Source organism: Toxotes jaculatrix, chromosome 21 (assembly GCF_017976425.1).
Source record: "Toxotes jaculatrix isolate fToxJac2 chromosome 21, fToxJac2.pri, whole genome shotgun sequence".
NCBI lineage: Eukaryota > Metazoa > Chordata > Actinopteri > Toxotidae > Toxotes > Toxotes jaculatrix.
In genome coordinates, this window is record NC_054414.1 from 18,994,072 (window position 1) to 19,021,948 (window position 27,877).

At 44.3% G+C, this 27,877-nt stretch overlaps 1 protein-coding gene across 2 annotated transcripts; it reads right to left on the reverse strand.

The window, feature by feature from the left end:
- Positions 1-1,502: 1,502 nt before the first annotated feature.
- LOC121201517 (formin-like protein 1) lies at positions 1,503-21,566 on the reverse strand. 2 transcript variants are annotated; one of them, XM_041067391.1, is made up of 26 exons: positions 20,717-21,566; positions 14,550-14,633; positions 13,650-13,730; positions 13,215-13,288; positions 13,048-13,131; positions 12,734-12,877; positions 12,112-12,199; positions 11,584-11,660; positions 11,387-11,480; positions 8,973-9,047; positions 8,761-8,871; positions 8,515-8,664; positions 8,121-8,222; positions 7,797-8,040; positions 6,792-7,052; positions 6,572-6,696; positions 6,097-6,299; positions 5,755-5,989; positions 5,347-5,415; positions 5,058-5,138; positions 4,712-4,841; positions 4,051-4,214; positions 3,749-3,850; positions 3,528-3,623; positions 3,188-3,302; positions 1,503-2,298 (listed from the first exon to the last, which is right to left on the reverse strand). In XM_041067391.1, exons 1-26 carry the CDS (start codon positions 20,873-20,875, stop codon positions 2,198-2,200), a joined length of 3,249 nt encoding a protein of 1,082 aa, XP_040923325.1. In that variant the 5' UTR covers positions 20,876-21,566; the 3' UTR covers positions 1,503-2,197. The 2 variants fall into 2 exon arrangements, with proteins under 2 accessions (XP_040923325.1, XP_040923324.1); XM_041067390.1 differs by having other exon boundaries at positions 12,112-12,220.
- Positions 21,567-27,877: the final 6,311 nt, after the last annotated feature.

The window sequence follows — 27,877 nt, forward strand, 5'->3', positions numbered from 1 at the left end:
TCCTGTGTCACAGAGGAACTGAAAAAGATGAACGCATACGCTGAACGACTTTTACTGAGGAAACAGAGATCGTTTTCATTATTTCATTTTATGTTCTGACTTTATGAAACCTGGTGTAGATCCTGTTTAATGTAAACACAGATTCTCATTAGATTTCACATGATCATAAAAGTGAAAAACATTTCACCGTTTATTTTATTACTTTGTGCATCATGTTTTGTTTAATTTCATTAGAACTGAAAATCTTTTTTTGTGGTAACTGGATGAAAAGCATGAAAATCAGGTTCATTTGTAAGATGCTTTTATCCAAAGTAACTTACAGTTTGAAGCGACGTTGGCTTCAGTGTTTAAATTATTTAACTTACAAATGTCAGTTGGATGTTGAATGAGGTTTTCTTACATCGGACACAGAACCTGGACTTTCTGGTTTCACTTTGGCTCTCTGTACTTTTAATTTACTGCTATACAGACAGTTATCCAATATTTATTATAGTAACACTGTCTAACATCCTCCTACACTTTGTGATAAATAATTCAAAAACACATAAGAAAGGTGCAAAATCCAAATAAACGTCCTGAGCACACAGTGGATTTACACGGCTCCTCTCAGCAGCACAGAGTCTGTAAGTAAACAGTGAAAAAGAAAAGTGACAGGACAAAACTCACAGTCCAACACTAAGTGCAGACCAGAGTAATTGGCCACATGAGAGCTGCTGGTTTTTATGTTTGATCGATGGAAGATCAGCAAGGAGCAAAGGTCACGAGCGGAGAGACACACGGTGTTTTCCTGCTGCATCTTCCAAACTCTAAACTCCCTGAGAGAGGAAAAGGAAACAACATTGAGGGTTTAAACCTCATGTACGCTGCTTTCTTTATGAGCCATGTCTCAGATGTGAAGCACTGCACTTCTTCTTCTCTGATCTTCCTCTGGTCATTCGAGTGTTTTTTCTTTCCTCCTGAGATTCCTCTTTCTTCTCCATCTGTTACACTCCATTTAATCTCCTGAAACACTGCAATAATGTGAAAGTGCTTTGTCACTGTGCGGCTGCAGTTCTTGTATTCGTCACTTCTTTTGTGTAACGTCGTTTGTTCTCCACTGCATCTGCTGCTTTTTCTGTGTGAGGCAAAAAAAAGTCATTTCATGCTCTTTTCAACAAACTGTAACATCTGGCAAATTGTTTCAGACGGTTTGTGTGTTGTTCAAATTAACTTCAAAACTCAGAGAAGATGGTTGTTCCAGCAGACGGCCATTTAAAACGCACACAGGGATCAGAAGTAACACTGCAGCACGTCTCGTTCTCACAGTCTGAAAAGACATTTGTGCAAATGTGGTAAATTTTGTGTAGCGCTGACTTCAGCCGTGACAAAATCAGCAGCTGTGTTATGGTTTAACCACGTACACAGTGGGTTTGGTCACGTGATCTCAGTCTGAATTTCAATTTAATACTTCACTCACTTCCTCATAGAAACTGCAGCAAAAAGCAAAAGTACATTCAGTCAAAAACAGTATAAAATGCTTTATTTGTTGAAATGCAGAAGCAAATAAGTTCATCATTCTTACACTTGAGTATTAAAAATAATTTAAATATTTTACAAATCTTCAGCTTAATGTTTGCGACCTCCTGCAGGAACGGACAGACGGATTGACAGTGGTGCTGGAATTAATATTCGATTTCAAGTGAAACCAATTAAAAAATCATGTGATGAGCGTTTAAAAAAAAAAACCTGAAAATGATTTATGAGTGGTTGGTCTGCCTGTGTCTGTTTGAAGCCTTTGAAGATCGAGGCCGTGGCATTAATGAAGCGCTCTGGTAACGTATCAGCTGAATGGCTCATTCTTCCATGTAATTGTCTTAATCAGCTCAGATGAGATCCACCGTCATTAGCATCAAGTGCAGCTAATATTCACTTGAATCACAGAACATTTCTACAATCATTAAGTTTGAACTTTACTCAGAAAGGTGCTTTAACACCACAGAAACAGTTTGTGTGTTCACGGGGAGTTTGCAACCGTTCAATCAAAATATTTCAGCCCCTGTTTCTGAGGCTTTGAGCTGCAGGTGTTGTTGTTGTTCTCTCTGTGAAACGTGCATTTTCACCTCTGCGTTCTTTATCATGCATGAGAGAACAAGGCTGCTGCCACAGTGAGTCCAATGTCTGATCTCTTGTGCTCGTACAGTCTGGTCTGTGGTGTTTTTCAGAGGGAGATGTCTGAGGACACGTGCAGCTGTTGTCCTGGTTTCCACTTGGCACTGCGCCGGCCGCCGTCTGCCCGTCTGTACGGCTGATTCCTTAAATCTGAGGCAGAGGACAAAGAAGAATCACATCAATAATTAACCTGAGCCTTAAAGGCGCCGGCATCTTGGGAGGAAACTCAGAGTTGCCAGGCACAAATACTTTAAACAGCCCAAAATATTCTTTCAAGGGGAGAGTGTGTCCCTGTCTGAGCTGAGTTCAAACATGAGGAGACAGTGGAAGACTGTGCAGTCAGTAAGTTTTAGTACGGTAAAATGTGTTTATTATTACTGTCTGTGTATTAACATCCTACAGTGTGTTCATCAGCCTCAGCATCAGAGTGAAAGAGAAGCACAGAGTCACCTCGTCACTGAAGACCGAGTCGCAGAAGAGACGAGAGGAGCGTTTGGCGGAGCGAGCCGTGAAGGGCACGGACTTTAGAGCTGAACACAGCAGAGGAACAGAAGCAAGGAGAAATAAAACAAGATGAGCTTTAAAAGAAAGAAACAAGCAAAGACTTCAGAGGAAAAAGAGTAAACAGGATGAAGTGTTCAGTAACAGGTCCAGGAGATTAACTACAGCGTGAACAAGAAGAAGGAGGCAGATTAAGAGACTGATGTTCTGAACATCACAGGCCAAAGCTGCTCGTTCGCTGTTACAGCTACTGATGGAATGATGCTTCAGTTTCTCCTTAAAGGAAAAGTTCAACGTTTTGGAAAATAAATGTATGAGATGAAAAGATCGACATCAGTCTCAGGACCGTGTGTTAAGAACACAGCTGGACTCAGCAGCTGGAAGCAGAGAGGAGCAGCTGGCCTGACTCTGTTTACAGTGTCTCACGCTCATAAATAAAGCAAACAAATGTATTTAAATTAAGTTGAGCTGTAAATCTTTGATCTGTTCTGGGACAGTCATGATAACAGACTGGTTGTGTCCTCAGGCTGTTTGGTACCTGTGATGATGTCTTCGATGGCTCCGTCCTTCCCTTCCCTCACCAGAGGAGACACCTGCCTCCTCTTCAGCTCCGCTATCAAATCCATCTGAGGCAGTTTGGGCATCATGGGAACCTGAAACATCCAACATGGGTCAAACACGTCAGCGTCTGAACTGAACCTTGCTCTTCTGTCACTGACTTCATTTGGGTACGTTACAGAATATTTCTGGTTTCTTACAACAAGTCCGATTTTATTTCTTTAGCCTGAAATTAGAAATCTTCTGTTTGGAAATACTAGAACCTGATTGTTTTCATTTTTATCAGGAAGTCTATGGAATCCAGGCCGTTTGTACTTTACCTTATTCTCCATGACGTTAGGTTTAGGTGGAGTCGATGGAGCTTCACAGTTCAGGAGGTGTTGTTTCTTCTTCTGCTCATTTTCCTGCTCCGCTTGCTGCCAGAGGCGAAAACGTGAGTATTTTAATGGTGTCCACGTATCGACATGTGAACATCAAATAATAAGCATGGTATTAGCATTCACTCCAGGAATCAATAAAATAAGTGTTAGTGTTATCTGACCTTGTACGCTTTGATGAATCTGACAAAAACCGGGAAGAACATGGAGGGAGGAGTAGTTTTAGAGTTCTCTCCAAAGTACTCCACAGCTGAGTCGTACACATCCTGTAAAACAGACAAAAACAAGCCACATTTAGCTTCATTCAGCTCATGAACCAAAGAAACGCAGGTGAAAGCTCAAAATATTTAGCAAGTTTCTTCTAGATGTCAAATAAATGTCCCGGCGTATAAACACAGAGCAGCTAGCTGGAGTGGATTGTCTTGTGGAGTGAAGGATTATTTTAGGTTGGTTAATTGAAGTTGACCTGTGCAGTTTTTCCATCAGCTACGAGCGAGTCGAGCAGCTCGGTGTTTCTGCTGAGAAACGTCTGCAGCACAGGATTATCTCTCTCCACAGAGAACTCCCTCCTGGTCACCTCCATGCCTCTCTCCAGAGCTCGCACATCCTGCAGGATACTGTCGAGAGAAACTACAAGACAAAGGGTTTTTAACGTACACAGGGTGAGTGGGGCTGCAAGTTAATATTCCCATCATTGCTGATAGTATGGTAGTTAGATTATATGGTCTTAATTCTGATTTAAAGGTCACTCAGGGTCTACATCAGGGTCTAAGAAAAGATCACGCTGGAGAACATCAGTCCCACTGTTAGAACTTATCAAAGTGGTTTAGTGTCAAACTGCTTCTAGAGCTGAAACGATCAGTCGATCAGTCAGTCCACAACTGTTCAAGAAAGTCCTCCACACGGCTTTTGATGAATGAATTTGTCATAATAATTTCAGTAAAATCGATCTTACGGTCCTTCTGGCTTTTAACTCCTCGCAGCAGCTCTGGTACAAAGGCTCAGGCAGTAAAAAACACAGCAGGGACGAAGCAGGTTTAGGAGGACAGACAGTACGACGGAGGGGAGAGGGAAGGAGGATGGTAAACTGTGTGTGAAGCTTAATGAGAGACAGTGACTGTACATACCCAGCGATGCCTTGTCCAGGAAGTGCAGTTCTGTGTAGAAGGACTGAAGCTCTGGATATTTCTCCTGGATGATGCTGGCGATGAAGTGCAGCAGCGTCTGTTTGCGGTCGGTGGATTTAGTGTCCAGCAGCTTGGAAGCGTGAGCACAGAGAACAATAAAAAATAACAATAAAAAAAAAGGATTATGGTCACAGGCCGTATAAAAAGATTCTTGGATTATCTATAGAAACAGAAATAATGAATATTTCTTCTAAAGTGATATACCTGAGTCAAACAGGTGTTTGTAGTAGTTGTAGTTTAAAGAGGAAACTGATGGAAGCTTTAATACATCGTCAGGTTTACTCACCAAATCCAAACTCTGCAGGCGGAAGCCGTACGCTGCCCCTCGCTTGCTGCTGTTCATGTAGTTTCCAAATGCTAAGATGATCTTTACATGACAAGCAGTGAGAAACAGTCACTGAACCTGCTGTGTCTGTCTGTTAGTTTTCACCTCCACATAAAATCCTGCACTATGGTCATTTCAGTTTATTACGAAACTTCTGAACAGCTGATTTTGTAACAGTAAAGAGACAAATGTCGTTCCAGAGTCAGACAGAGCTGCATTTTATCGTGTGATGAAAATAAAAGACACTGACCTCAAGGATTTTCTTTAATTTGCTGGAGGATTTGATCGACATCGAGGCAGCGATGATGGCATCGAGTTGCTGAAAGAATAATTGTTGACATGATCATTTATGTCTCATCCAGGCTGCCACACTTCATTTACACAGTTCCGTGTTTGGGGAAATGTTTGATTCAGTGTCTGTGTACAGTGAATTCACCCTGTTTCTGGTCTTTATGCTAAGCTAAGCTAACCCTCTGTTCCAGGAGCATCTTGTATTATTGCTTTGCTTTTATTGCCTGAGTGATTTTATGCATCGTATGAACTTTTTATATCTTTTTCAGTCTGTGTTTTTATTTACATTCACATTCCCCAACTGATGGACTGGTTGCTCCCCATCTTGTTGAACGTCACGCCCCCCCCCTCCCCCCCGGGGACTCACGGGCTGTATTAGCTGGACGCTCTCGGGGAAATTGCCCATGAAGGTGAGAGTGCTGATTCGCTGGGAAAGCCGCGGGATCTTGCTGAAGCGCACCATGAAGCGGTCCTCCTCGCTGAGCTCATCCAGGGGCCTGCCCTCGCACTCGTAGTTGTGGATGAGCTTCATTTCGTACTCCGTGGGGATGAAACGCTCCAGGAGCTCGAGGAAGTCCAGACTCAGAGCTCTCTGGTTATACCTGTGGGGATGGCAGGGACTTGAATTTAAAGTTTCTCCCCGTTTTGGACAGGGTACAATATATTACCATATTGTAGTGAATATACAAAAAACAGACTCAATGCATACGTCTCAATGGCACAGCAGATATCAGATGCTGCCATTCCTTCCTTGCGCAGGGTGATAGCCAGGTTTTTGGCCCTGTTGGGCTCCATCAGAGACACTTTACTCGGGGTCTTGTGGGCCAGTTTCTTCTTGAGGGTCCCTGGATCGATAGGGGTGGACTGGGCCTTGGTCTTGAACTGCTCCTCAAAGGCAGCCATGTTTAGCTCCTGGAGGAAAGTGTAAGTTAGTTCATTTTGGATTTTTGATCTCAGGGCCTTACTTAGAGTGGGTACAGGGATGTTTTCAGTCCGGCTTTAGAAATGTAGATTTATATCATCCTGTTAAGAAGAATAACTGGATTCTGTTTTTTCCATTTCATGACAGAATTTTGTAAAACTGTTGGTGTTTCTGATTTTATACCAAGGTTGAGGGTGACTTAAATTAGTGGTGACGAAGACAGATAGAGAAGGACAAGACTGGAAACATGAACGGGTCAAACCTCCAGGACGTGCTCATCGTCCAGCTCACTGAAGATGGTTCCTGCCACCTGGTTGGATTTGAGGGCCTGCCAGTTGAACAGCGGCATGCGGTATTTGGTCTGAATAGGCTTCTTTTTTTTACAGCCTAAAAAAAAAAAGGATGAAAAAAAGATAATTTTCTGAAACAGAAACCTGGACCACAACCTTCAGTGGAGGCTGCCGCTCTGATGGTGGACTCACCTGAGCTCCCATCGGCCCCTGATGGCTGGGTCGTACTACCTCCAGGAGGCAGCAGGAGAGGTGGAGCTGCAGGTGGAGGAGCACTAGTTGATCCTGGAGGAGCTGGAGGAGGTGGTGGTGGTGGTGGCGGGGGAGGGGGCGGTGGTGGCGGAGGAGCTGGTACCGTCACTGACTGCGAAGAATCCTCAGAAAGGTGAGGCAGAGAGTCTGAGGAGGAGGGAGGAGCCTCGAGGCCAGTACCTGCATCAGGTTCGTCTTTAGCTGTCGGGGAAACGACAGCAGTGTTATCAGTCTCTGTTCCTTTTTCATAGTTTTTCCTTCTGTCTCTGTTTGTTCATTAAAGATCAGCTGAAAACATCACTCAAGTCCAGGTACGAAGGAGACGAATGTGGGTCGTTATGTAGCAGCCGAGTAAGGTCTCAGTCTACGTTTACAAATACCTGACGGTTTTATATAAAACTAGGGGAAAACTTCATGAAACCAAAAAAATGTCAAATAAGAATTTGTCCCTTATGGTTTCTGATTGCTCCTCAGTGGAGAACACAGAGATCTGAGCAGATTTCCAGTCATTTCCAGCTTTAGTTTTAGAGCAATGACTACATTTGTTAGCAAGGCTGAAAAAAATGGAGCATTCAGTGTTTAACTGAGGTGTTTTTCTTTCTAAACCCTAAAATAAAACCTGACCTGGAGGACAGACAGTTTTAACAGAAGTCAACTTCTTATTATTTTTTCATGGAGTTTAAAGTGACTTCCTCTCGTCTCACCTGCGAGGAGAAAGTCCGGTTCTCTGCCTGAATGCAATATTAAACGGCCAAACTCTTCGAAGCAAAATAAACCAAACGAGAGAGAAAAGAGGAGGGAAAGAGGAGCAGCTCAGCTTCCTGGACCACGATATGTTTGAAATACATAGTTGTGAAAAAGAGGAAAATCTCTGCAGGTGATTCTTATTAACTCTCTAATAAATATTATTTCAGGTTGATTGTGCAACAAGACACCGGCTCTGACCTTCCTGGATCACGTGCTGGATGACGGGGACCACCTGAACGTCCAGGTGTCCAGATGAGGAGCGCTCCATCCGAACGAGCCCCTGCTCCACCAGGGCTTGAACTCTGGCCTCCAGCTCCTTCAAGGCCTGGGTGGACCGGTCCTTGTCCCTCTCTCTCTCTCTCTCCCTCTCACGTTCAAGCTCTCTCTCTCGCTCTCGCTGCTGCAGCAGAGTCACCTGAGAGCTCGACTCGCGGAGACTCTCCTGTAGTTCAGACACAAGCAAACAACCACGGTGAATGGCCAAAAGTTTGCAGACACCTGAGCGTGTGGGGTGTAGTTTACCTTTAGGAGCTCCACTTCTTTGGTGGTTTGAATGAGCTTTTTCTCCAACTCTGAGACTTTGTCCATCGCCTCCCTCTCACTCTCCTGCAGCCTGCTGCTCAGCTGTGACGCCAGGGCACAAGTTTCAGTCAAACACTGCGATTATCCTCATTGTCTTTATGTGCAGTGGATTCAGAGAGTGCTCACACCCCTTCACCTTTTCACACTTTGTGTTGTAGATAAAAAGTTTTAAACGGATAAACCTGCCACTTCAGTCCATCAGTCCACATCCAATAACCCATAATGTTAAAGTGGAAACATGTTTTTATGCATTTTTAGTAAATTTACTGAAATTTCTCATTTACAGCTTTAGATGCAGAGTCTTTGTGGCTCTCTGAGGCCGTCGTATATCCACCTGTGTGTTGTGTTCCTGCAGTTCCTCCACGTGCTCCAGCAGAGCGTTCTTAGTCTCTGCGTCCTCCAGCAGAGCTCCCACATCAAACACATTGTCCAGATAGGCCTGAATCTGGACCAGCAGTCTGTCGCTCTCTGTGAACTTCAGCCTCTGCACAGAAACACAACCGAGTACGAGAAGTTAATCTAATTATCCAGCTACAAATGCACAAAATGAACACAACAACAGTTCAGACTGAAAACGTGCCTCCAGGTATTCATCCAGCCCATGTCGAGTGAACTCATACTGCAGGTAGACTCTGAAGTTCATGTTCTCCACTGAGTGGACCACGATGTTGATGAACTGCATACAGGCCACCTGGTGGACAGACAGACAGACAGACACCTCACATCACAGGTCCAGCAAATAACGAGGTGCACTTCCTGTGCGGAGATCTGGACACACAGTCACAGCTTTACCATGAAGTCGATGTTGCTGTCTTCACTGCGGAAAAACTCCATGAGCTTCTCAAACCGGCTTTTCTCTCCGCACACCTGAAAAACAACAGCCGTTAAAACCAGATGAGGGCAGGTGCCCGGCATTTAAACTGCTGATCGTTACACCTTTGGTTCCCTTTATTCTGTTTTGTGATTAAGTGTTGCTTAGTTAAATCTGGTTGCCGAGCTGTGAGACATGCCAGTGACAACAGAAGAGATATAAATCAACCAGTTCTGTGGCTCTGTGTCTTCTCTGTATGTACTCACATGGGGGCAGTGTGCTCACACAGTAATGCATCTGTCTATCTACACAGACCAAGCAAAGCAGTATTCAAATGATCAGGAAACGAGCCATTAAACAGCAGCGCAGTGACAGAGGATCACTGGGCTGCGGTTCAGCTCAGTTCAGGGACAAACACAAATGATGGCAATAATAAAGCCAGTGTTTGGCTTTGCATTGTGCAGGATAATTGCTACGTTACCCATAATGCAGTGCACTTTTCCCTCCATAGACAAACCATTACATAAACAAGGCTTCAGTGTTTTTCTCCAATGCTGCAGTGTGATTGTGTGTGTGTGTGTGTGTTAGTGTGTGAGTGTGTGTGTGTGTGTGTGTGTGTGTGTGTGTGTGTGTGTGTGTGTGTGTGTGTGTGTGTGTGTGTGTGTGTGTGTGTGTGATTGTGTGCGTGTGTGTGATTGTGTGTGTGTGTGTGTGTGTGAGTGAGAGAGAAATGGAGAAAAATTGTGTCTAATTGTGTTTTCTCCTCTCAGAGCTCAGCAGATTCCCTGTCCCGTCCATTAGCAGCAGTCTGTGTGTGTTTGTCTTCTCGTTCTCTGCCTCCCCCCTTTTTTTTTTGCCCACTCATGTCCGCTGAATAATGCAGCATGCCAACCTGACAGCCCGCACAACCCAAAACAAAGCCCACGTTCTGCTGCTGAGGGACACATAAGCCAGCTCCTGGCTCAGCGCCCGCCGGCCTCTGCTTCACGACCACGAGCGCTCTATCGCTCTCTCCATCTTTCCCCGAGTCTCCCTGTGGCTCTCGCCCACACACACCACACTGAGCGAAACAAGTGCCGCTCACTGTGACACTCGAGTCACTGCTGTGGTAACTGATGCCACACTAATCAGCCAGGCCGGGGCTGGTGTTGCCAGAGGATTTGGTTCTTACAAATGGACAGGTTTTTAATTTGTCACCTGATAAATCCTGTGAGACTGCTTTTTTTTGCTTTTTGTATTTTTTTTGTTTATTTGTTGACAGTAAGGAAAAGATAGAATAAAGCTGGCTGTATAATATGAAGTGTGTGAAACCAAAGCCCAGTTTCTCATTAAAGTAAGAATATATTCTGGTCGACCACACGGTTAAACTGCTGCTGTGAGTGTGTCTGAGCAGTTAGTGCAGCTCTGGGCTGTCGTGGTGAAGTTACATCAGTGGTCAAGATCTGAACCCAAACACAAAATGGAGAATTGACATTGAAGTTCCTTCCCGCCCCACAGCCAGGAGCCATTCAGCTCGTTTCAGAGCAGCTTCCAAAGCTTCCAGCTTCACTGGCATTTACTAACAATAGAAAGGCCTGGTTCAGGTTCATTGTTCCTCCTGTCTGAGACGATCTGTTGGTTGATCTGTTGGCAACAGTTGCTGCTTTCTCAGGCAAAGATGAGAGAAGGCCAAGGAGAGGTCAAAGGCAGCTCGGCAAGAGCGTCACATGTTTACGCCTCCTCAGTCAGTTTTATCTGGTGGTGGAACAGCTGGACAGAGCAGCTGACGGGGGGGGGGGGGGGGGGCAGGAGGGTCTGGGGGGGCAGGAGGGTCTGGGGTTCCCCTTAACCTGCTTTTCAATGCATTAAAGGACAGACTGGTATGTGGGTGCTGTTACACTAACACCACTTCTATGTTAAGAATAAGACCAGTTTAAAATAAGGTCTGAATGTGGGCTGAGTCATCCCTGCTGATGCCTGTTATATAGGCCATCTTCAGGGAAATTAACGGAGGCATAAAGAGGAAATGTTGAACTTTGAGGGTTAATGTGGTTCAACGTCTTTATGAAAATCCTTTAAAAACTCACAAACTCTACTTTCAGCCAAATCCCAGACTGGGCTAATTGATCCTTCTTGGTTAGAGCTGTGTATGAAACAACAGGTAAAAGCTGCCATTGAATCTCTGGTCAGATTTGTTTCTCTCTTTTATCTGTTTGCTTTTTATCTTTGATTCAGCAGATCCTGATGATGACAGCTATTGTACTTAGACAGTGTTCACACGGGCTCCTGACCATTGTTTCTACACAGACCTGAAAAAATGTGTAACAGCTCAGCAACCACACCCATTACAAAAAAACCAAAACTGATCGGCAGTGATGTGGCTGAGTGAAGTTTTATCTCTTGTGACCTGTCGTACCTCTTTGAAGTTGTCGAAGGCGGAGAGGATAATGTCGTGGCCTCCTCTCACCAAACACACGGCAGCCAGCAGCTCCAGCACCAGAGCCTTAGTCCTGAGGAGCAGAATTTATATGCACATTCATTCTGGGTCTGTCTGTCTGTCTGTCTGTCTGTCTATCTATCTATCTTGAAGTTCAGACAGTTCATGACTCTCACCTTGGGTTTCTGTTGTTGAGGCTGAGTGTGATCTCATTGACACAGCAGGGGTGCTTCATCACCAGGTTGAACCCAGACTGACAACACACACACACACACACACACACACACACACACACACACACACACACACACACACACACACACACACACACACACACACACACACACACACACACACACACACACACACACAGATGAGTCAATATTTGGACTTTTAAGTTAATATTATGCCATAATGTGAGAAAGTCACATTTGTGAATTTGTGAGGGATCATCATGACTTTATTTGACTTCCTAATCTTCCTCATTATCTTGACTGAAACATCTACGTTTCGTGACCGTGCATCTCATAATAAATCACTATACATTTTGACTTCGTATGTTATTTCTGTTTTTACTTTCTTCATTCCTAACATTCCATCCCTTTTTCTGTTCTTGGCAGAAATGAGCCTCCGTACCTTTCTGTCAAACATGTCAAACAACGACAGTTAAAGAAAGTACACGTTGAGTGGGTGGTTTAAAATACCTGATAGTTCATGATGGCACGTAAACACATGATGCAGAGGTGAACGTCATCCTTCTGGCTCACCACACGTGAGCTCCTCGCTGCTTTCCTGTTTTGGAGAGAGTTGAATCTGCCAGGTGAGAGACGCTGTGGTTACAGCTTTGTTGTCCCTAAAAGTCCCATATTAACTGCTTCCTAGATGCTTGTGATCTTTTTCTGCAGCAGCGGCGGCTGCAGTGATTGTACGTGCTGCGACTGCACGACAAAGTAAAATACACTGACAGGTTGTAGATGAATGTGAATCAAATGAGTGTCGCAGACAAACTGGACCCTGTCGCTCGACTGATGATGGGTTAGAGTGCGTGTTTGCGTGTGTTGTGAGACATTTCCCACATTCACACTCAAACAGTCTGAACAAGACGCCGCCAAACATACATATGCAGACATGTTCACTATGACTAGAATGCAGTCGCTTCAGATCAGAGAGATTAGACGTCTGAGAATGTGCATGTGTCTGTTCAGGTGTGTGTTCAGTTGTGTGTTCAGGTGTGTGTTCAGGTGTTTACCTGCAGCACAACATCTACACAAAAGACGGTGTGAAGCAACTCTAATTCGCCATCACACCTGTCCACAGTCTCCTCACCTGACTGTGAAGGCCTTGCTGGTCTTCAAAGCACCGTGAGAAGGGGAGTTGCTGGCACTTCTGCTCAGATCTTCCACTGATTTGTCCATGTTTTTGCCTTTGTCTGTGGGCAAGGAGCCATTGTCTAAAGTGTCCGCATCGTGCCTGTGAGTCCCAGGTGAGAGGAGTCAGAGGTTAGCAGGGTTTAAAAGCGTCTGTAACCTAAGGTGGCATGAGATTGTTGGATACAGTGACAGAAAGTGACTGTGTGACCAAGATAAGGCCTACAATAGTTCCCGGAATGAAAAACCATGATATCTCGGTCTGATACCTACGTGACAGCACTATGTGCAAAGGACAGATAATCCACAAGAACATCTAAGCCCTGGTTTTCCTCGTTCAGGAACTCCTGAGCCCAGCTGCAAGGACAAAACGTGCTTTAACTCAGTGTCTCTGCTGAACAGAGTCAAACTCTCTCCTCTCGTTTGTGTGTAAGACTCACCCAATGTGATTGGTCCTCAGGGAAATCTCCAGCTCTCTCAGGATCTGAGTGGATTCCTGGACACGTCTCTTAAACTGACAAACACATGTGAGGTGGTTATAAGGTCAGCGGAGGATTAATTATTCAGAAAATGTGGAAGACATCTAAAAAGCATTAGTAAATAATTTATTAATTATTAATAAAAGCCATTATTTTACTTTATAAATGGCACCTTATCAGACAGTGGTCAAAATGAAAAGGTCAGATTCTGTGTCTGGTGTCATGGATATTTTTGACGGATTATATCTCCAGTCTTTATCCAGCCTGCAGCTTGTTGTTCAGTAAATGTGAAAGAATCCGCTCTGAGAAACAGTCAAAACCTGAAGCTAAAGAATTTTATCATGAAACACGTCAGCTTCAAACTGAGAAGTGGGGAGTGAGTTTGTTGGGTCGTACCTTTCGACTGACTCCATGATCCAGATAACTCCTCAGCTTCTCCAAATATGTGGATGGTGGATTCTTCACTTGAAACCGCTCCTGCAGATACAGAGAAACACACACACACACACACACACACACACACACACACACCTCTGATTATATTTGATTGCTGCACCACAGTGAGAGGAAAGGGTGGGGGCCACAGGGCAGAGCTCAGCCGGGGTCTCACACAGGTAGTTTGATTAAACAGCGTCTCTTATGCAAATGGGCCTGATCTTAACAAGCTTCCAGAAATTATCCTTCTGTGCGCAGCAGTTACACTCACACACACACACTCACACACACTCACACACACACACACACTCACACACACACACACACACACACACACTCACACACACTCACACACACACACACACTCTCACACACACACACACACACACACACACACACACACACCGGCCCCACTCGTGCCCTTTAATTAAACGATGTATTTTGTCGGTTTTTGAAATTTGTCGGGGGAGAAACAGTCGAACCTCACAGGGCTCAGAGTGGAATTTTTGGCTGCTGTTTTCTGTGTAATTGTGATTTAATTATCTTTCATCTAAGAAAAGCTGCATGATGGTGACAGGTGTCTCCTTCCATCACCACGCATGTTGTTAAGGATCTACCTGTGGTTGCTATGGTGATGTACAATATTGATGAGCTTCCTCATGTGTTGTTTTGTGTGTTTGTGCGGGTTAGAGGCTTTTCCGGTATTTGGTATTCACGTTGCATCAGTATATTGACTGACCTACATTGCTTATAAACCCACTGTGTATAAAACATGCCCATTACTCGTCTCATTTTTAGAAAACTGATTCTCAGGAACCAGGATGACAGATGGTCTGTTCAAATTCTGGAAAGCAGACTCACCTGGTCACAGATCAGGTCCCACTTTTTCTCGTTGTCGTACTGACTGAGGATCTTCACCTTGTCTGGAGGAAGATTCATTGTGTTCTGGAAGCAGAAGGAGAGTTAGAAAAAAGAGATGCAGGCTGGTGGAAGATTTACAGTAAACCTGCTGCGTGACAGAAAAAACACGGATGATTTATGGCTGTTGTTTTTCATTTTTGCCATTTCCTCCAGGCATGTTTTTTTGAGTCCAGCTCACACCAGTGAAGTCTTCCGTTTTTGTTGTTATAAACCTCCGTCAAAGTGAATATCTCCACCAAGGCGGCTGTATTTTCACCCGTGTCCGTCTGTTTGTGTATTTCTCAGCAGGATGATGCAAAAAGTCCAGATCTGAGTTGCACTGAACTTGGTGGGGGATGGACGGGGAATGAGCCGGGGAAGGAACCAGGGTCTTTATCAATAATTAGCAAATGCTGGCATGCTAACACACTGAGCATGGTAAACATTAAACCTGCTGAACATCAGCATGTTAGCATGTTGTACTAGCATTTTTCTATGCATGCATGTAGCATGTAACAAACTCTCATGTTTACTCCAGACTAACCAAACAGTCAGGGAACCAACATGATAAGAAACACTCAGGGCCCCTGGACACTTCAGCACCCTCCTCAATAATTCATGTGTCTGCTGTAAATGATTTCACTCAGAGGGACGTTCTCCGTCCGTCTCTGGTCCAGTACTGAGTCACTCTGTGAGTCAGAGGTGTGTGTTTCTGTTTCGCAGCAGCCGCAATGGGTCAATATCAGCCTGTTGTCACAGCACATCTGTTTCTAATGCTACACCATAAAGCCACTCCTCACCTTCTCATGAATGGTGATGAGTGACACATTATGAAATTACTCCAGTGGCGACTGCAGATTGTTTACTGAAGTAAAAGCTGCAATTCCACACAAAAAGTACAATATTTTCTTTTCTTTATAAACTACATTTTAGTAAAGATTTTCTAATGTGTTGTATTTAAGTAAAAGTCAGACAGCTGACCATGCACACTGAGGAGACACGGTTTATGTGGACAGTCGACTGCAGAAGGTCTCGATGTAAAAGTTATGTAAATGTAAAAGTTTGATTCCTCACAAAGTTTCTTAGACAAAGAAAGATTCACACCACGCACACACACACACACACACACACACCACGTTTTCACACCCGTTAATACACTGGCGGTGTCCCATATATCAGACACATTCCAGCACAGAGACACAGACACATCAGCTGTACTAATTATAACCCACGCACACATGAAACTGGGCTAGTCGACAGGAGACTCCCACTCAAGGACGACACACAATCAGACATCTCCTCACTTTGCTTATATCCTCCTCACATCTCATCTGCTTCCCCCTCGTGTCCCACCCCTCGCCCCCCTGCTCTCGTCTTTAGTTCCTGTAACTGAGCCACTTGAGTGTGCAGTCATCAGCGCTGACCCAGGCGGCTGAGGAAAGTCCAGCAGCTCAGAGATAAGCCTCAGCTCAAACACGTCACCGCTTTTTATGTTTGAGTTTTGTTCTTTTATAACACGGAGTAATAAGAGTACACGTTATTTTACTGTGATTGTTTTTAAAGTGACAAAATAACTCAACACACAGGTTTTGCTGATATACAGTTATTCATTGTATTCATTCCTAAAAACTGAGGCTTTCAAAATACTAAAACGTGCAAAGCTACTGTGCAGACATCATTTGTGCTACGCTGAAAAACAGGGGCACAGCAAATACCAAACAGCACAGTAAATCAATGGTGCTGTGGGCCGGATGTGAATCTGATAAATCAGACCTGATGAATGGACTGGTGGGTCAATATGTGCTGGTTATATTTGGTCGGCTGGAAACTGAAAGGAGAAAAACAACCTTGGTTTACTTTGGTATTTGCAGAGAAGCAATTTAAAAGAGAAAATCGGCAGTAAGCAATATTGCTGGATGATGATGATGGAGGTGCTGCTCCGCTTGTGACCCGGGCTTATGTGCTTATTGATGATATGTTCACCTGGTAAGCCCGTGTTGACAGCCCATGCTCCAGGGTACGGCAGAGAAGGCTCAGAGTGTGCGGGGTCAACCAGAAATGTATGTACCTATTCTATCAGGCAGGGTTAGGGAGAGTCCTGGGTACGGGAACCTCTCAGTACAGCTAAAATCCAGGCGTCCCACCATATTCAGATCATCATGAAGGTCAGAGGGAAGAAAGAAAACCAGTCTCTGGCTGGTCCATCCCATGTCCTCTGCTCCGAGTACGAACTTTTACCCTCTGACGGACGATGTAGAGGAAAGTGAGAACTTTGTATGTACGCGTGATTTCTTATTACATGGGATGAAAATCTCTGGCTTGCTGACGGCTGCGTGTCCCTTGTGGATCGTTTTATAGACATGTTAAGTGTGAAAGCACACGGCCATTTGTGTCACACTCAAATTGGCACTCTCTCCATGACAACCTGCACAATAACTGCCTCAGTGTCTGAGAGCCTTAGAAATCCCTCCAACTGTGCTTCAGCTTTGCTGATTTAAGTGGCGTTTAAAAGGTAAACTCACCTTCGCTCCTGCTTTTAAGATGGATGTTGAAGGACTGGAACAATCATCAGACATAAGGTTAATTTTAACACAGTATAAATATGATGCATCTCTGGAATTCACGAACTTGAGGCTCAAACTGGCAACTGAAGACCAAGACAAAGCACTGGGACATTTTTGTGTGGCTGAATGATGCATGGTGGTGCATTCCTGAATTCCTAAACATGCTGACTATCCCAAAAGGATGGATCAATGGAATTATCATGCTCACAGGAACAGCCTGCGTTTGCAGCAGCGACTGAATAATTACTGCAAATCGAGGTTCTCCTTCCTTTCCTCCGTTTCTCCTGTCTTACACGAGGCTGTGTACGTTTGGCAGATCATGTGAATCCGCTTTATCACATGTAATCTCATGGAACTGGACTTGCTATGATTAGATGACAAATCAATTAGTCACTCAGAGAAAATTAATTGGCCGCTATTTCGATGATTGATCGAAATGATTTACTGCTTTTCTTTGTCACATCTGACATTAAACTGAGCAAATGTAATTCTGCTAAATCATGTTTGGAGAAATTAGATGTATGCTAATGTCAATCTGCTCAGTCCAGCTCATGAAAGCGATATTGTCTCTTTCTCTTTCTGTCTCTGTCTGTAAATACAGTACACAAATCCACAGATGTACATTTACAATTCCACCCACCGCCGCATTCCCTGTTGGAAAATATGCAAAGTGTTATGTAAAACACTGAGGAAAAAGTGCTCCACATAAATTTGGATGTGACTGAAGCCTTTGAACACTCACACTGTCAGAGTCACAAACTGTACTGTGCAGATTTCTGCCGCTTTGATATTGGTTCCTTCAGTTTGAAAATGCTGCAGTGGCATCAGATATGAAAATCGTAATATGAAGAAAGCGTCAGTAACCCCCCACCGGCTTATACATCACACACAAACACTGCACGCTCGCCTGCAAATGAACACATTCCATTATCCACCCCCCAAAACCCGCATCTCAGAGGGAAGTCTGACACTTTCTCTGCAGAATGAGACCAGTGACAGTTTGCGGCTTCGCTTCACCTCTGCCTCCTCACACACAGGCAGAGCAGGCAGAGCAGGCAGCCTGCAGCCGGCTGGTTTGTATGCAGACGGAGTATCTTCTCCACTTAGCACTGGAGATTTGCTATGCACACTCAGCAGAAGATGTGAGGGGGGTAGTGGGCGAGGATGGGGTGGGGGGGTGGGTGATCTATATTTGGTGGGATACAACAGTGATGTAGCAAAAATTCTGGGCGTTAGCAGCACTGGGTGGGGAAGAGATGTGATTTTAGCTGCAGCACAGTTAAACTGCTGCAGAGTGACGCCTGTTTTTTTTTTTTTTTTTTGGTTTGTTTGGTTTTTTTTTTTTGTACCTGCACAATCACAGAAACACACACCACTGCAGCTACACACACACACACATGCTCAGGCTGAAAAGCCTGCAGCAGTTGGCACAAGGCGTTTGCTCTTGGCACATTCATTCGTTGCAGTGGTCATCCACCGACCCCACCACATCCTACGCGCTCACAAATCCTCCCTCTGCAACTGAGACCAAATCTACTGTGTCTACAACGTGGAAATTCACTGAGTGAAAACATCACATGCAAACACTTTACTCCAGAGAAAGAGACTACAGTGGTCTGCATTATCTGGATTAGATCAGGAGATACACTATACAGCTTAATTCATGGAAAGAGACCTAACATATGTAACAATTTAAAAAAGGTTTAGGATTATTAATGGCTAATTAATATTCCACATGTATGTATGTGAACAAATATAAACATATTACCCTGCAAGCTTTTTGAAAGCTAAACCCGAGGATGTTTCCAGAGTTTTAAAAGTAATTTGGCCAAAAGTATGTGACCTCCTGTGACAGTGCTCAGTCAGGTCAGGTCCACGTTTAAATCGCTTTCCCAGTTTAGTGTGAAACAACTCGACCGGTCTGCGCAAAGCCATGCACACATGACAACTCTGTAAAGTAAAGACTGGACCTGGTGTCTCACTTTCCAAATTAACTCTTAGAGCTTTTTGTTTTTGGAATTTAGGTGTAAACGTTTTCTAATGTTGGATCACAAGTGTCACGCTCAAAAAAAAAAAAAACTGCATCTGATTCAGCAGGTTTACGGAAATATCTGACTGATAAAAAAAAAAAAAACCATCAGCTCCTCAGCAGAGGTAATTAGAGTTGTGGTCCCGCCCTGAGAAACAGTGTTTTATGTTCACACACATCGATTGAACTGCCTCAGTGGAGGATCGCCATTCACCTTCATGAGGCTGCTCCTGTAAGTATACTCACTGATAATATGCCTCGGGCCTTTTTGTTTATGTTTCATGCTATAAAATCCTGTATCAGCTCAGCATGAAGTCACATATCATCGCCCATCTCAAAGATTCCTAGACGATAAGGCTCAGAGAAGAATGGAAAAAGGAATGCAGTTAATCAGAAAGCAAGCCGTCTGGCCACATGTTGAACATAGCTGCACTGAGAAGACTCAAATCTGACTCAGAGTTCAGCTTATCACTGCCCATGTTGTGGTAAACAGGAGACAACGAACAGCTCAGCAAAGGAAGTAATAAAGAGAAAATCAAGTTACTGGCTCCCACGCAGCTACAAGAGCGTTAGTGAGGTCCAGGAAAGGTGAAGTCGTGTGACACGGTTATTAGAATTGCAAAACCTCAAAATGAGGAGGTCAGGATGGATGGGTGGGTCAAACAAAGCGAATGATTTGGACACGGGTGAGCTCCGTTCGTGTCCTGTGTCCTCCTCAACCAAACTTAATCATAGTGGTGGCTGACGAGCAGGTGTCCATAAAGTGTATATAGACAAAAACAGATCAGAAAACACTCACTCTGACAAAAAGGAATTTTTGATTATTTTCCTGATTTTGCATTCTGTGTTCCAGTTCATCTCAAAGGTGATGGATGAGGTGCAGGGCAGTGCTCTGTGCAGACCAGCCAAGTTCTTCCACACCAGACTAGGAAACCCATTTGTTGCACAGGCTCACTGTCATGTTGAAAGGGAAGAGGCCCTTCCCCAGACTGCTGCCACAAAGTTGGCAGAACACCACTGTCTAAAATATCATCATATGCCGTAGGATTAAGAGTTCTACTCACTGGAAATACACAAAGCAAAGTATACATGTTGCAAGGGGTGTCCATATACATTTGGCCACACAGTGTACAACCTCTTGTAACAGTTAATCTTCGCCAACATGTAAACTATTGAAATATAAGAATGATTCTTTACAAACAAGGTGTTTTAAGTTGATGAAATAGTAAAAGTTTAGCTGCCACCTCTTATTAAATGTAAACAGATCCCACTTCCCTCCATCATTCTTCCTCCAGCAGACCATGCAGTGAGCCTAATGCTGCAGTAAGCCCCAGTATAAAGGACCTGTTATGTATCTTTCGACAGTGGCATTGTGTACCTGGCACAGCGATAAGCTTGTCCTGAGGACACGCACATTTCCAACATATTCCAGATTCTTTGTTTCTTTGTGTTATTTGCCTTGTGCGGCTTTCTTCCGTGTGAAAGTTGACATGTGCCCTAACCTGCTGGGCAAAGTCGCGCACCTCACAACTCACCAGTACTGCACTGAAGCGCTCCTCCAGCTCGTCTTCAGGTGGCATCGGGAGTTTCAGCCCCGCGGGTTGTTTCTGGGGGCCCGTGGAGGCCGGAGGGGCCACCACTGTCTTGCCCTCCTTCGTGTGGGGTCCCTCTGTGCTTCCTGCTGCGTTCCCCATGACTGTGTATCCAACAGATTCAAAACGCACATACACAAAAACCCCACTCTATACTCAGCTTCAGCCAAACACAGTGCTAGACCGCCTATAATTCAAAGATTAAGCCGTATCCGGTTCTTCATAGTCAGGTAAAAGGCTCCGTTTGGCTCGGGACAGTGACCTCTCATCATTTCCACGTCGACTCACGCTGACACTCATTACTTGTCCATATTCTCAAACAGGGAGAAAGCAGTGGGATGAAATCCACCCCTGACTCTGAATGAGAGTCAGACCCCGCACAGATCCTGATGCATTATGAAACCCTAGAAAGAGGGAAGGGGATATCCTGAGAGTGACAGACAGAGTGACAGCTGAACAAGTGAAAGAGAAAGAGGGAGGAGATAGAGTTCAGAGCCTGTGGCTGCCGCACAGGACGAGTCTGCAAGAGGAAGAAAAATTAAAGGCAAGAAGATTAACAAAGAGAGGTGTCACTGCTGTGTCTCCGTCTGCACAGGTGAGGCAAAACTCTGGAGGAAACTACTCCCAAGGCTGCAGTGTTCTCAGGTGAAGAGACTTAGTTGGGCTTGATTGTAATCTCTGGAAGTCCTCCACGTGCTGTTGGATGCTGGGAGTCTCTCGACCTTTTATCTCCATTTCAAGAGGAAAAGAGGTAAAGAGAGGAAGGCAGAGATCCAGCAGGCAGCCACTCTGTCTATCCGACACAGGGACAGACAGAGACAGAAGGCAGCAGTGGCCTTACTTCTAACAGCAGAGAGCGCAGCGAGATCTGAGCTCTCTGGGTCCTAATGCCTCCATGTACAGGCTACACTCGATGAGGGAGAGAGGCGTGAGGTGGTGGAGGCAAATGTTTCTTTACACATGTACAGAAAGCTACAGAGTCAAACTGAGCCATGTGTTCAGAGGCTGATTCAGGAATGCTGATGGTTTAACTGAATCTTCACAGAAACATCATTCAAAACATCTGTTTTAAAACCAAAAGACTTTTTATGTATTTTAATTGAAAATAACTCTAACAGGGCCCTGCCTATCATCACACAGCTGTGCACTGAAACACGTGGGAGGATGGAGCTCTACACCACCTGAATAACATCTGTGCTTGTGTGGCTCTAACATACAGAGTGAACAACATGCTCTGCTTGTGTCCTCAGACTCAGGAGATCTGAGTAAAACTTGAGCAAATGATCACAAATGATCTTAATTCACCATTTAACACTAGAGAGAAAGTCTTAGTCCTGCTGAATACTTTTTAGTTTTTTCTTTTTCAGTTCATAGTAGATGTAGGTAGTAGGTGTAAAAAATAAAATGGATTTTCTTTTAGTTGCTTCAGTTTCAGGGTCTTATATTGTACAAGCTGCCTCACCGTCACTGTCATGGTTTAATGAGGCACAGGAACAGAATGCTAATGTTATAAAATGTCAAAATGTCGACTGTGGAAAAGGCCCATCTGTGTTCTTATTAACAGGCTTTAGATCAACACATCAGGTAAAGGACATGAGTTTTTATTTAGGTTCATTCCGACAACCTGGAGTCACGAGGTGTTAATGAAAGCAGCAGCAGGCGTTTCACAGCCAAACGCTGGCAGCTCACAGAACCAGATCCGTCTGTGATCAAAGCCTCATTCATGCTAACGTGTTGCGTCATCACAAACTCTCATTAATACCCTGATTCCCAGCAAACCACAGTTGTAACGTGGCTGCTAAAGAGGATCATGCACTTAATCAGAATCATAAGTTGTGCAGCAGCAGCGGTGACATAACTTTTCACTCAGAGGAGACTCTGTTCGTGAGCGAGCTGCTGGCTGCTGAATGGCTGGAGTGTTACTGGAAGGTGGAAGCAGCTGTTAATAAATAATGAGTGTCACACTGATACCTGTATGTCTGGCCACACCTGGTCAGCAGAAGGTGCGTGCCACGTAATGAAGTGTAGCACACTCAGCGGAGGGGCTGGGTGTGACGATGCCTGTATGGTGATGTTTCTAACAGATACTGCAGATACAGATGTTCCCCAGAAATTTAATGCACACACACTCACGCACTTCATTAGAAACACCTGTATTGTATTGTATTGTATTATCCAATCAGCAGTGTGAAGCATACAATCATACAGAGTTTAACTCAAACCATCCAGTGAGCCGTGACCAGGGTCTCAGCCACACTCCTCACCAGCAGGTGGCGGTAATGCATCATAGACCTTTAAAAAGAAGAAGAAGAAGGCGCCATGTTTGATCCTCTGGCCTCGGACAACGTGTGTGGAGAGACGTTTGAGGCCTGTTAAGAACTTAGTTAGATTTCAAAGTTGTCGCATTGAAGGCTGTAATCTCCCTCTCCTCTCCGCCGTGTGTGTGTGAATACACTGGCCGCTGAGGCAGCAGCGAGTCTCCGGACACGATCAGCTGGCTCTCCCCGCGGTGCCCGCCGACCTCACTCGCTAATGTGGTGAGTTACCCGTTTATCCGGCGCAGCGCCAGGTTTCACAGCTTTGTCGCATTATTTCCTGCATCAGATGTATTTAGTGTCTTAGCAGTAGTTGTGCACACAGTGAAAAAAAAGAGAAGGAGGGCGTTTGCATAGTGATCTCTAATAATCTCTAATAATAAAGCGCAATAAGGTCATCCCACGTGTTGTTGCGTGTGTGTATGTGTGTGTGTGTGTGTGTTTATAGATGAGGTTAAGATGAGTGACGAAAATCTTGTCCTGATCTCAGAGTTGATGCAGACCTGCAGAGCTGTCAGCTGCTGAGATCCTGGGACGCAGGTCACAGGTCAAAGTGTTTTCCTCGGTACACCTGTTTGAGCAGATGCTTAACGTTTAACTCCTGTGTGTGGCTCCGTCTGTCATAACATGGTCAAGTTTACTCAGATTTACATTAAAATGATTTGGCGTCTGCATGATAGTTGTCAGCTGTGCTGTTAATGGTGTTTAGTTTCCTTTGGACAAAAGAGCCAGGCAGGCTGTTTTTCTATCACAAGCCGGAGTGTGACATGGAGTGAGTGAAACCAGATACAAACAGTGTAAAGCTCCTTCAGAAGAAGCTTAATCAGTTGTGACAGTTTGATATTGGATTTTATTTTGATGGAACGAGCGGTGCATCTGCTGCTGTTCTACCAACAGCTCTGTGGTTCAGTATTTCTAATATTACAAGCTGGAGTGTGACGTGGACAGACACACCGCTTTTATGCTGTAATCATCACTCTTGTCACACAGTGTGGCCTCTAATGGCCACTATGGTTGATGAATGCATGAATGAATGAATGAGTGAAGGAGGCTAACCAAAATGAAAGTGTGTGTATAGCCAGTGTCTGTGTATTGGTATGCACTGAACGCCTGTTTGTGTGTGTGTGTGTAAGCGTAAGCCCCCGCGTGGGTAGTACGAACTTCATGAGTGTGAAAAGAGTGACGATTACTGGTGAGAGGACAGAAATAGATGGTGTGTGTGCTGCATATCTTTTACTCAGCCTCCTACTCCACTTTCAAGACTCCTATCCATGACAGCCAGGAGTTCTCCTAAGAGCTTGGGAAGAGATGAAAGCGTCTCTATCTGCCTCTCAGCCTGCTAAGCACTGGTTCAGCCTCATTCAAGGAGCTGAATCCAAGGCCTTGAATACAACAGTGGTGGACCAATCACATGCAGGGGAGGCGTGCCTCTGTCCTTCCAGTAAGCTCACTGGGAAAACAGTATAATTCTGTAGTTCAAGTGCGCCACCTAGTGTTGGTAAAGATAAGATAAACCTAATTTCCCCATTGAGGGACTAATAAAGGTTTATCTTATCTTACTTGTCACATTTGAAACCAGTATCTTGCCCATTTCTCATCTTCTGCTATCTGTTAGACTTTTTGTGCGAGTGGCTCATTTATGATCCTCTCTCCTCCAGGTCTGTTTGTGACATGCAACAAAGGTCCCTGCAGGGAGGATCACGGGGCATCTCTACCGAGTGAGCTATACAGCACCCCACATGTTATTGGTTAATGGAGTTGATTAGTGAAGTGGACCTCAATTAATGCGCAAATCGTTTCAGTATTTATATATGCCTTATACTGTAAGGCATATAATAACATCAAATAGGTAAAATATAAAAAAAAAACCCTGTTGTGTGTATATATACATATTTATCATTTATTAAGGTTTGTCTGCTGATAAAAAGGAATAAAATCTCCCTCAGCTTGTTTTTTTCAAGAGCCCATATTACTTACAGATTCTCAGGCAGCCCAGTGCATGCTGGGATAGCTGCCTCAATCTTACATATCAATAAGTAAGTATAAGAAGCTGCTGTATGACTGCATGCACTATTAAATAAAGTCTATCTTCCTAAAACTGTGTGGAAAAGTATATTAACAGTATATTAATCCTATCAGGGGAGATGAAGCATCAACCGTGTTTCTTCAACCTTAGTTTCATCAGATTATGAAGTTGGGATGAACTCACTGACAAGGGCAGGTGTGATTGCTTGTATTGTAAACCTCACTGTGTTCATTTAGTGGCGTTTTACTGCTAATTGACAGAGGCTCAGAGTAGAAGGTGGCCTCCACCCCACACCCGTCTCTCAGTTCTAATTATGTCATTTATCATTGCCATGTGTAACTCACAAGATTAGCCAAAAACACATATTTGCATGGTGATTGTATCCATTAACACTTTCTCTATAGTTTTTCAGAAACTTTATTGGAACACTGTGTATGTTGTCCATCTTCTTGTACTATGCTGAAAAGTAAACTTGCACTTAATACATTACATCTTTTAATCACAATCAACCTGAGTCTAGAGGAAAAAACACAAGTAAAAAAAATTTTTTTTTTTTTTTTTTTTATTTTGAATTTTGAATTTAAGGGGAAATGTGGGGAAACCGGAGCACCCGGAGTAAACCCACAGTAAAGGGGAAGGGAGAGTTGGGGTATGGGGTGTGTGGGCAATCTCCTCTGATGGAGAATGCAATCTCGTATTTTGCTGTTGCTCTCCCCCGATTGCTCAGTGTGCTATCTTTAGCTAAAAAATAATATTAAAGTTCAGAGATGTTAAGTGTTAAAAAGTGTAAAAATGTAAAAGATATATTTTTTCTTTAGTTCTTGAAATTTGTGTTGGAGTGAGTGTTCGGTTCCTTTCTTGGTTTTTGAAGACGGCGACAGAGTGAGCGCTCTTCTTGTCTATTTTGTAACTGGCATCTTTGCCGCGCCGCTCAGCTTCGTAACCGGAGTGAACCGTTAAGGCAGTAACGGAAAGTCGCGCTCTTAAACTCGGTGGATGTGTTTACACACTCTTCAGCCTGTGACCACTACAGTCTGTGAGTGTTATTTGTGTGTAGTTTTAAGTCGTACGTTTAGCGTGTTGTGTTTATATCATTTTATGTTAGCGGCTAACTCGCGTATTGTTTAGCTTAGCTTGCTTGCTAGCTCCATTTTACTTTGCTAATGTGTACCGTTTTTTTACGTTGTTGCGCGGATACTGATTTGCGTTGTTTTTTTCTGTTGTATTTCAACAAGAAGTTGCTACAGGTAATGCAACCACAAGGCAGACACCTCTTCCAACACTGGATGCTAAGTCACAGTCATCTAAAGCCTCCGCTGGGCTCTCCCAGAGACCATCATCAACGACCTCTTCAGCCGTTAAAACAAGCCGTTAATGCTAAAGCAGAAGCTGCCAGGGCTCAACTAGCTTATGCTGAATGAGAGGCAGCAGAGAGCAGAACTGCTGAAACAACAGGCTGACTTCGACGCTAGTCTCCATCTTCTGCAGTGTCAAGCTACGGCCTATATGGAAGCTGAAATTGAAAGTGGTGAGCTTAAGCCCGATCCTCCTGTTGCTGAGGAGCCCATCAGTACATTTCAGCGCACTCATGCCTACATCCAACAGCAGTCAGAGTTGGCCTTTAGAGAAGAGCCATATTCAAGACATGTTGCAGTGGAGTCACATGAAAGAAAAACAGATGAACTGAGAATACCTGATGTGAAACTGCCAGTGCTTCATGGTATTCAAAACAACACACAGCCAGTGTACAAAGACACAAAAGAGGCGCAAACAGCGATCATGGAATCATGGCTGAAAAGACATCTTTGCCAGAGCCTAAAGATACCAAGGAAGACTTTGCAAAATATCTCATGCGGAGAGAAATGGTGAGTGCTGGCCTCCTGCAATTTGATGACAAACCTGAAAATTACTGGGCCTGGAAAACTTCTTTTCTGAGTGCCACTAAAGACTTGAATCTCTCAGCCAGAGAAGAGCTGGATCTTTTGACAAAGTGGCTTGGAGCTGAATCCTCAGAACAGGCAAAGAGAATTCGTGCTGTGCACATCCTCAATCCTACAGCAGGTGTCAGCATGGTCTGGCAGTGCCTTGAAGAGTGCTGTGGGACACCTGAAGTCATTGAAGACACACTGCTCAAAAAGATTGAACATTTTCCAAGGCTGACTAATAAAGATAATGTTAAGCTACGAGAGCTAAGTGACATCCTTCTCGAGTTGGAACGTGCTAAGGAGGACGGGTCTCTTCCAGGACTTGCATATTTGGACACAGCTCGTGGAGTAAAACTTCCCTTTAACCTTCAAGAGAAATGGGCGAGCGTTGGAAGCCAATATAAGGAGGATCATGGAGTGGCTTTTCCTCCCTTCTTCGTCTTCTCCAAGTTCGTCCAAAAACAGGCAAGGATAAAAAATGATCTAAGCTTCACCATGTCTGCTACCAACAGTCAAGTTCCTTCCAGGACAGAAAAGCCTGCACAGTTCAGTCAGGCAGTTTCTGTGATGGTGCACAAAACAGACATCCCTGCAGAGTCATCAGGAATGCAAACCAGTCGTGTGCCAAAGAAATCGGAAGAACCAGATCGTCAGTGTGCCGTAGATAAGAAGCCACATCCATTGAGAAAATGTAAACTTTTCAGGGGCAAACCTTTAGAAGAACGCAAGAGAAACACCTGCTGTCATGGCAGAGTCGATGATGTCCTCACTAATGCAGCGCCACTGTTTTCTCACCACCGATGTTCTCCCAGTCGGATTGGTGCTATCAGGTGTACGA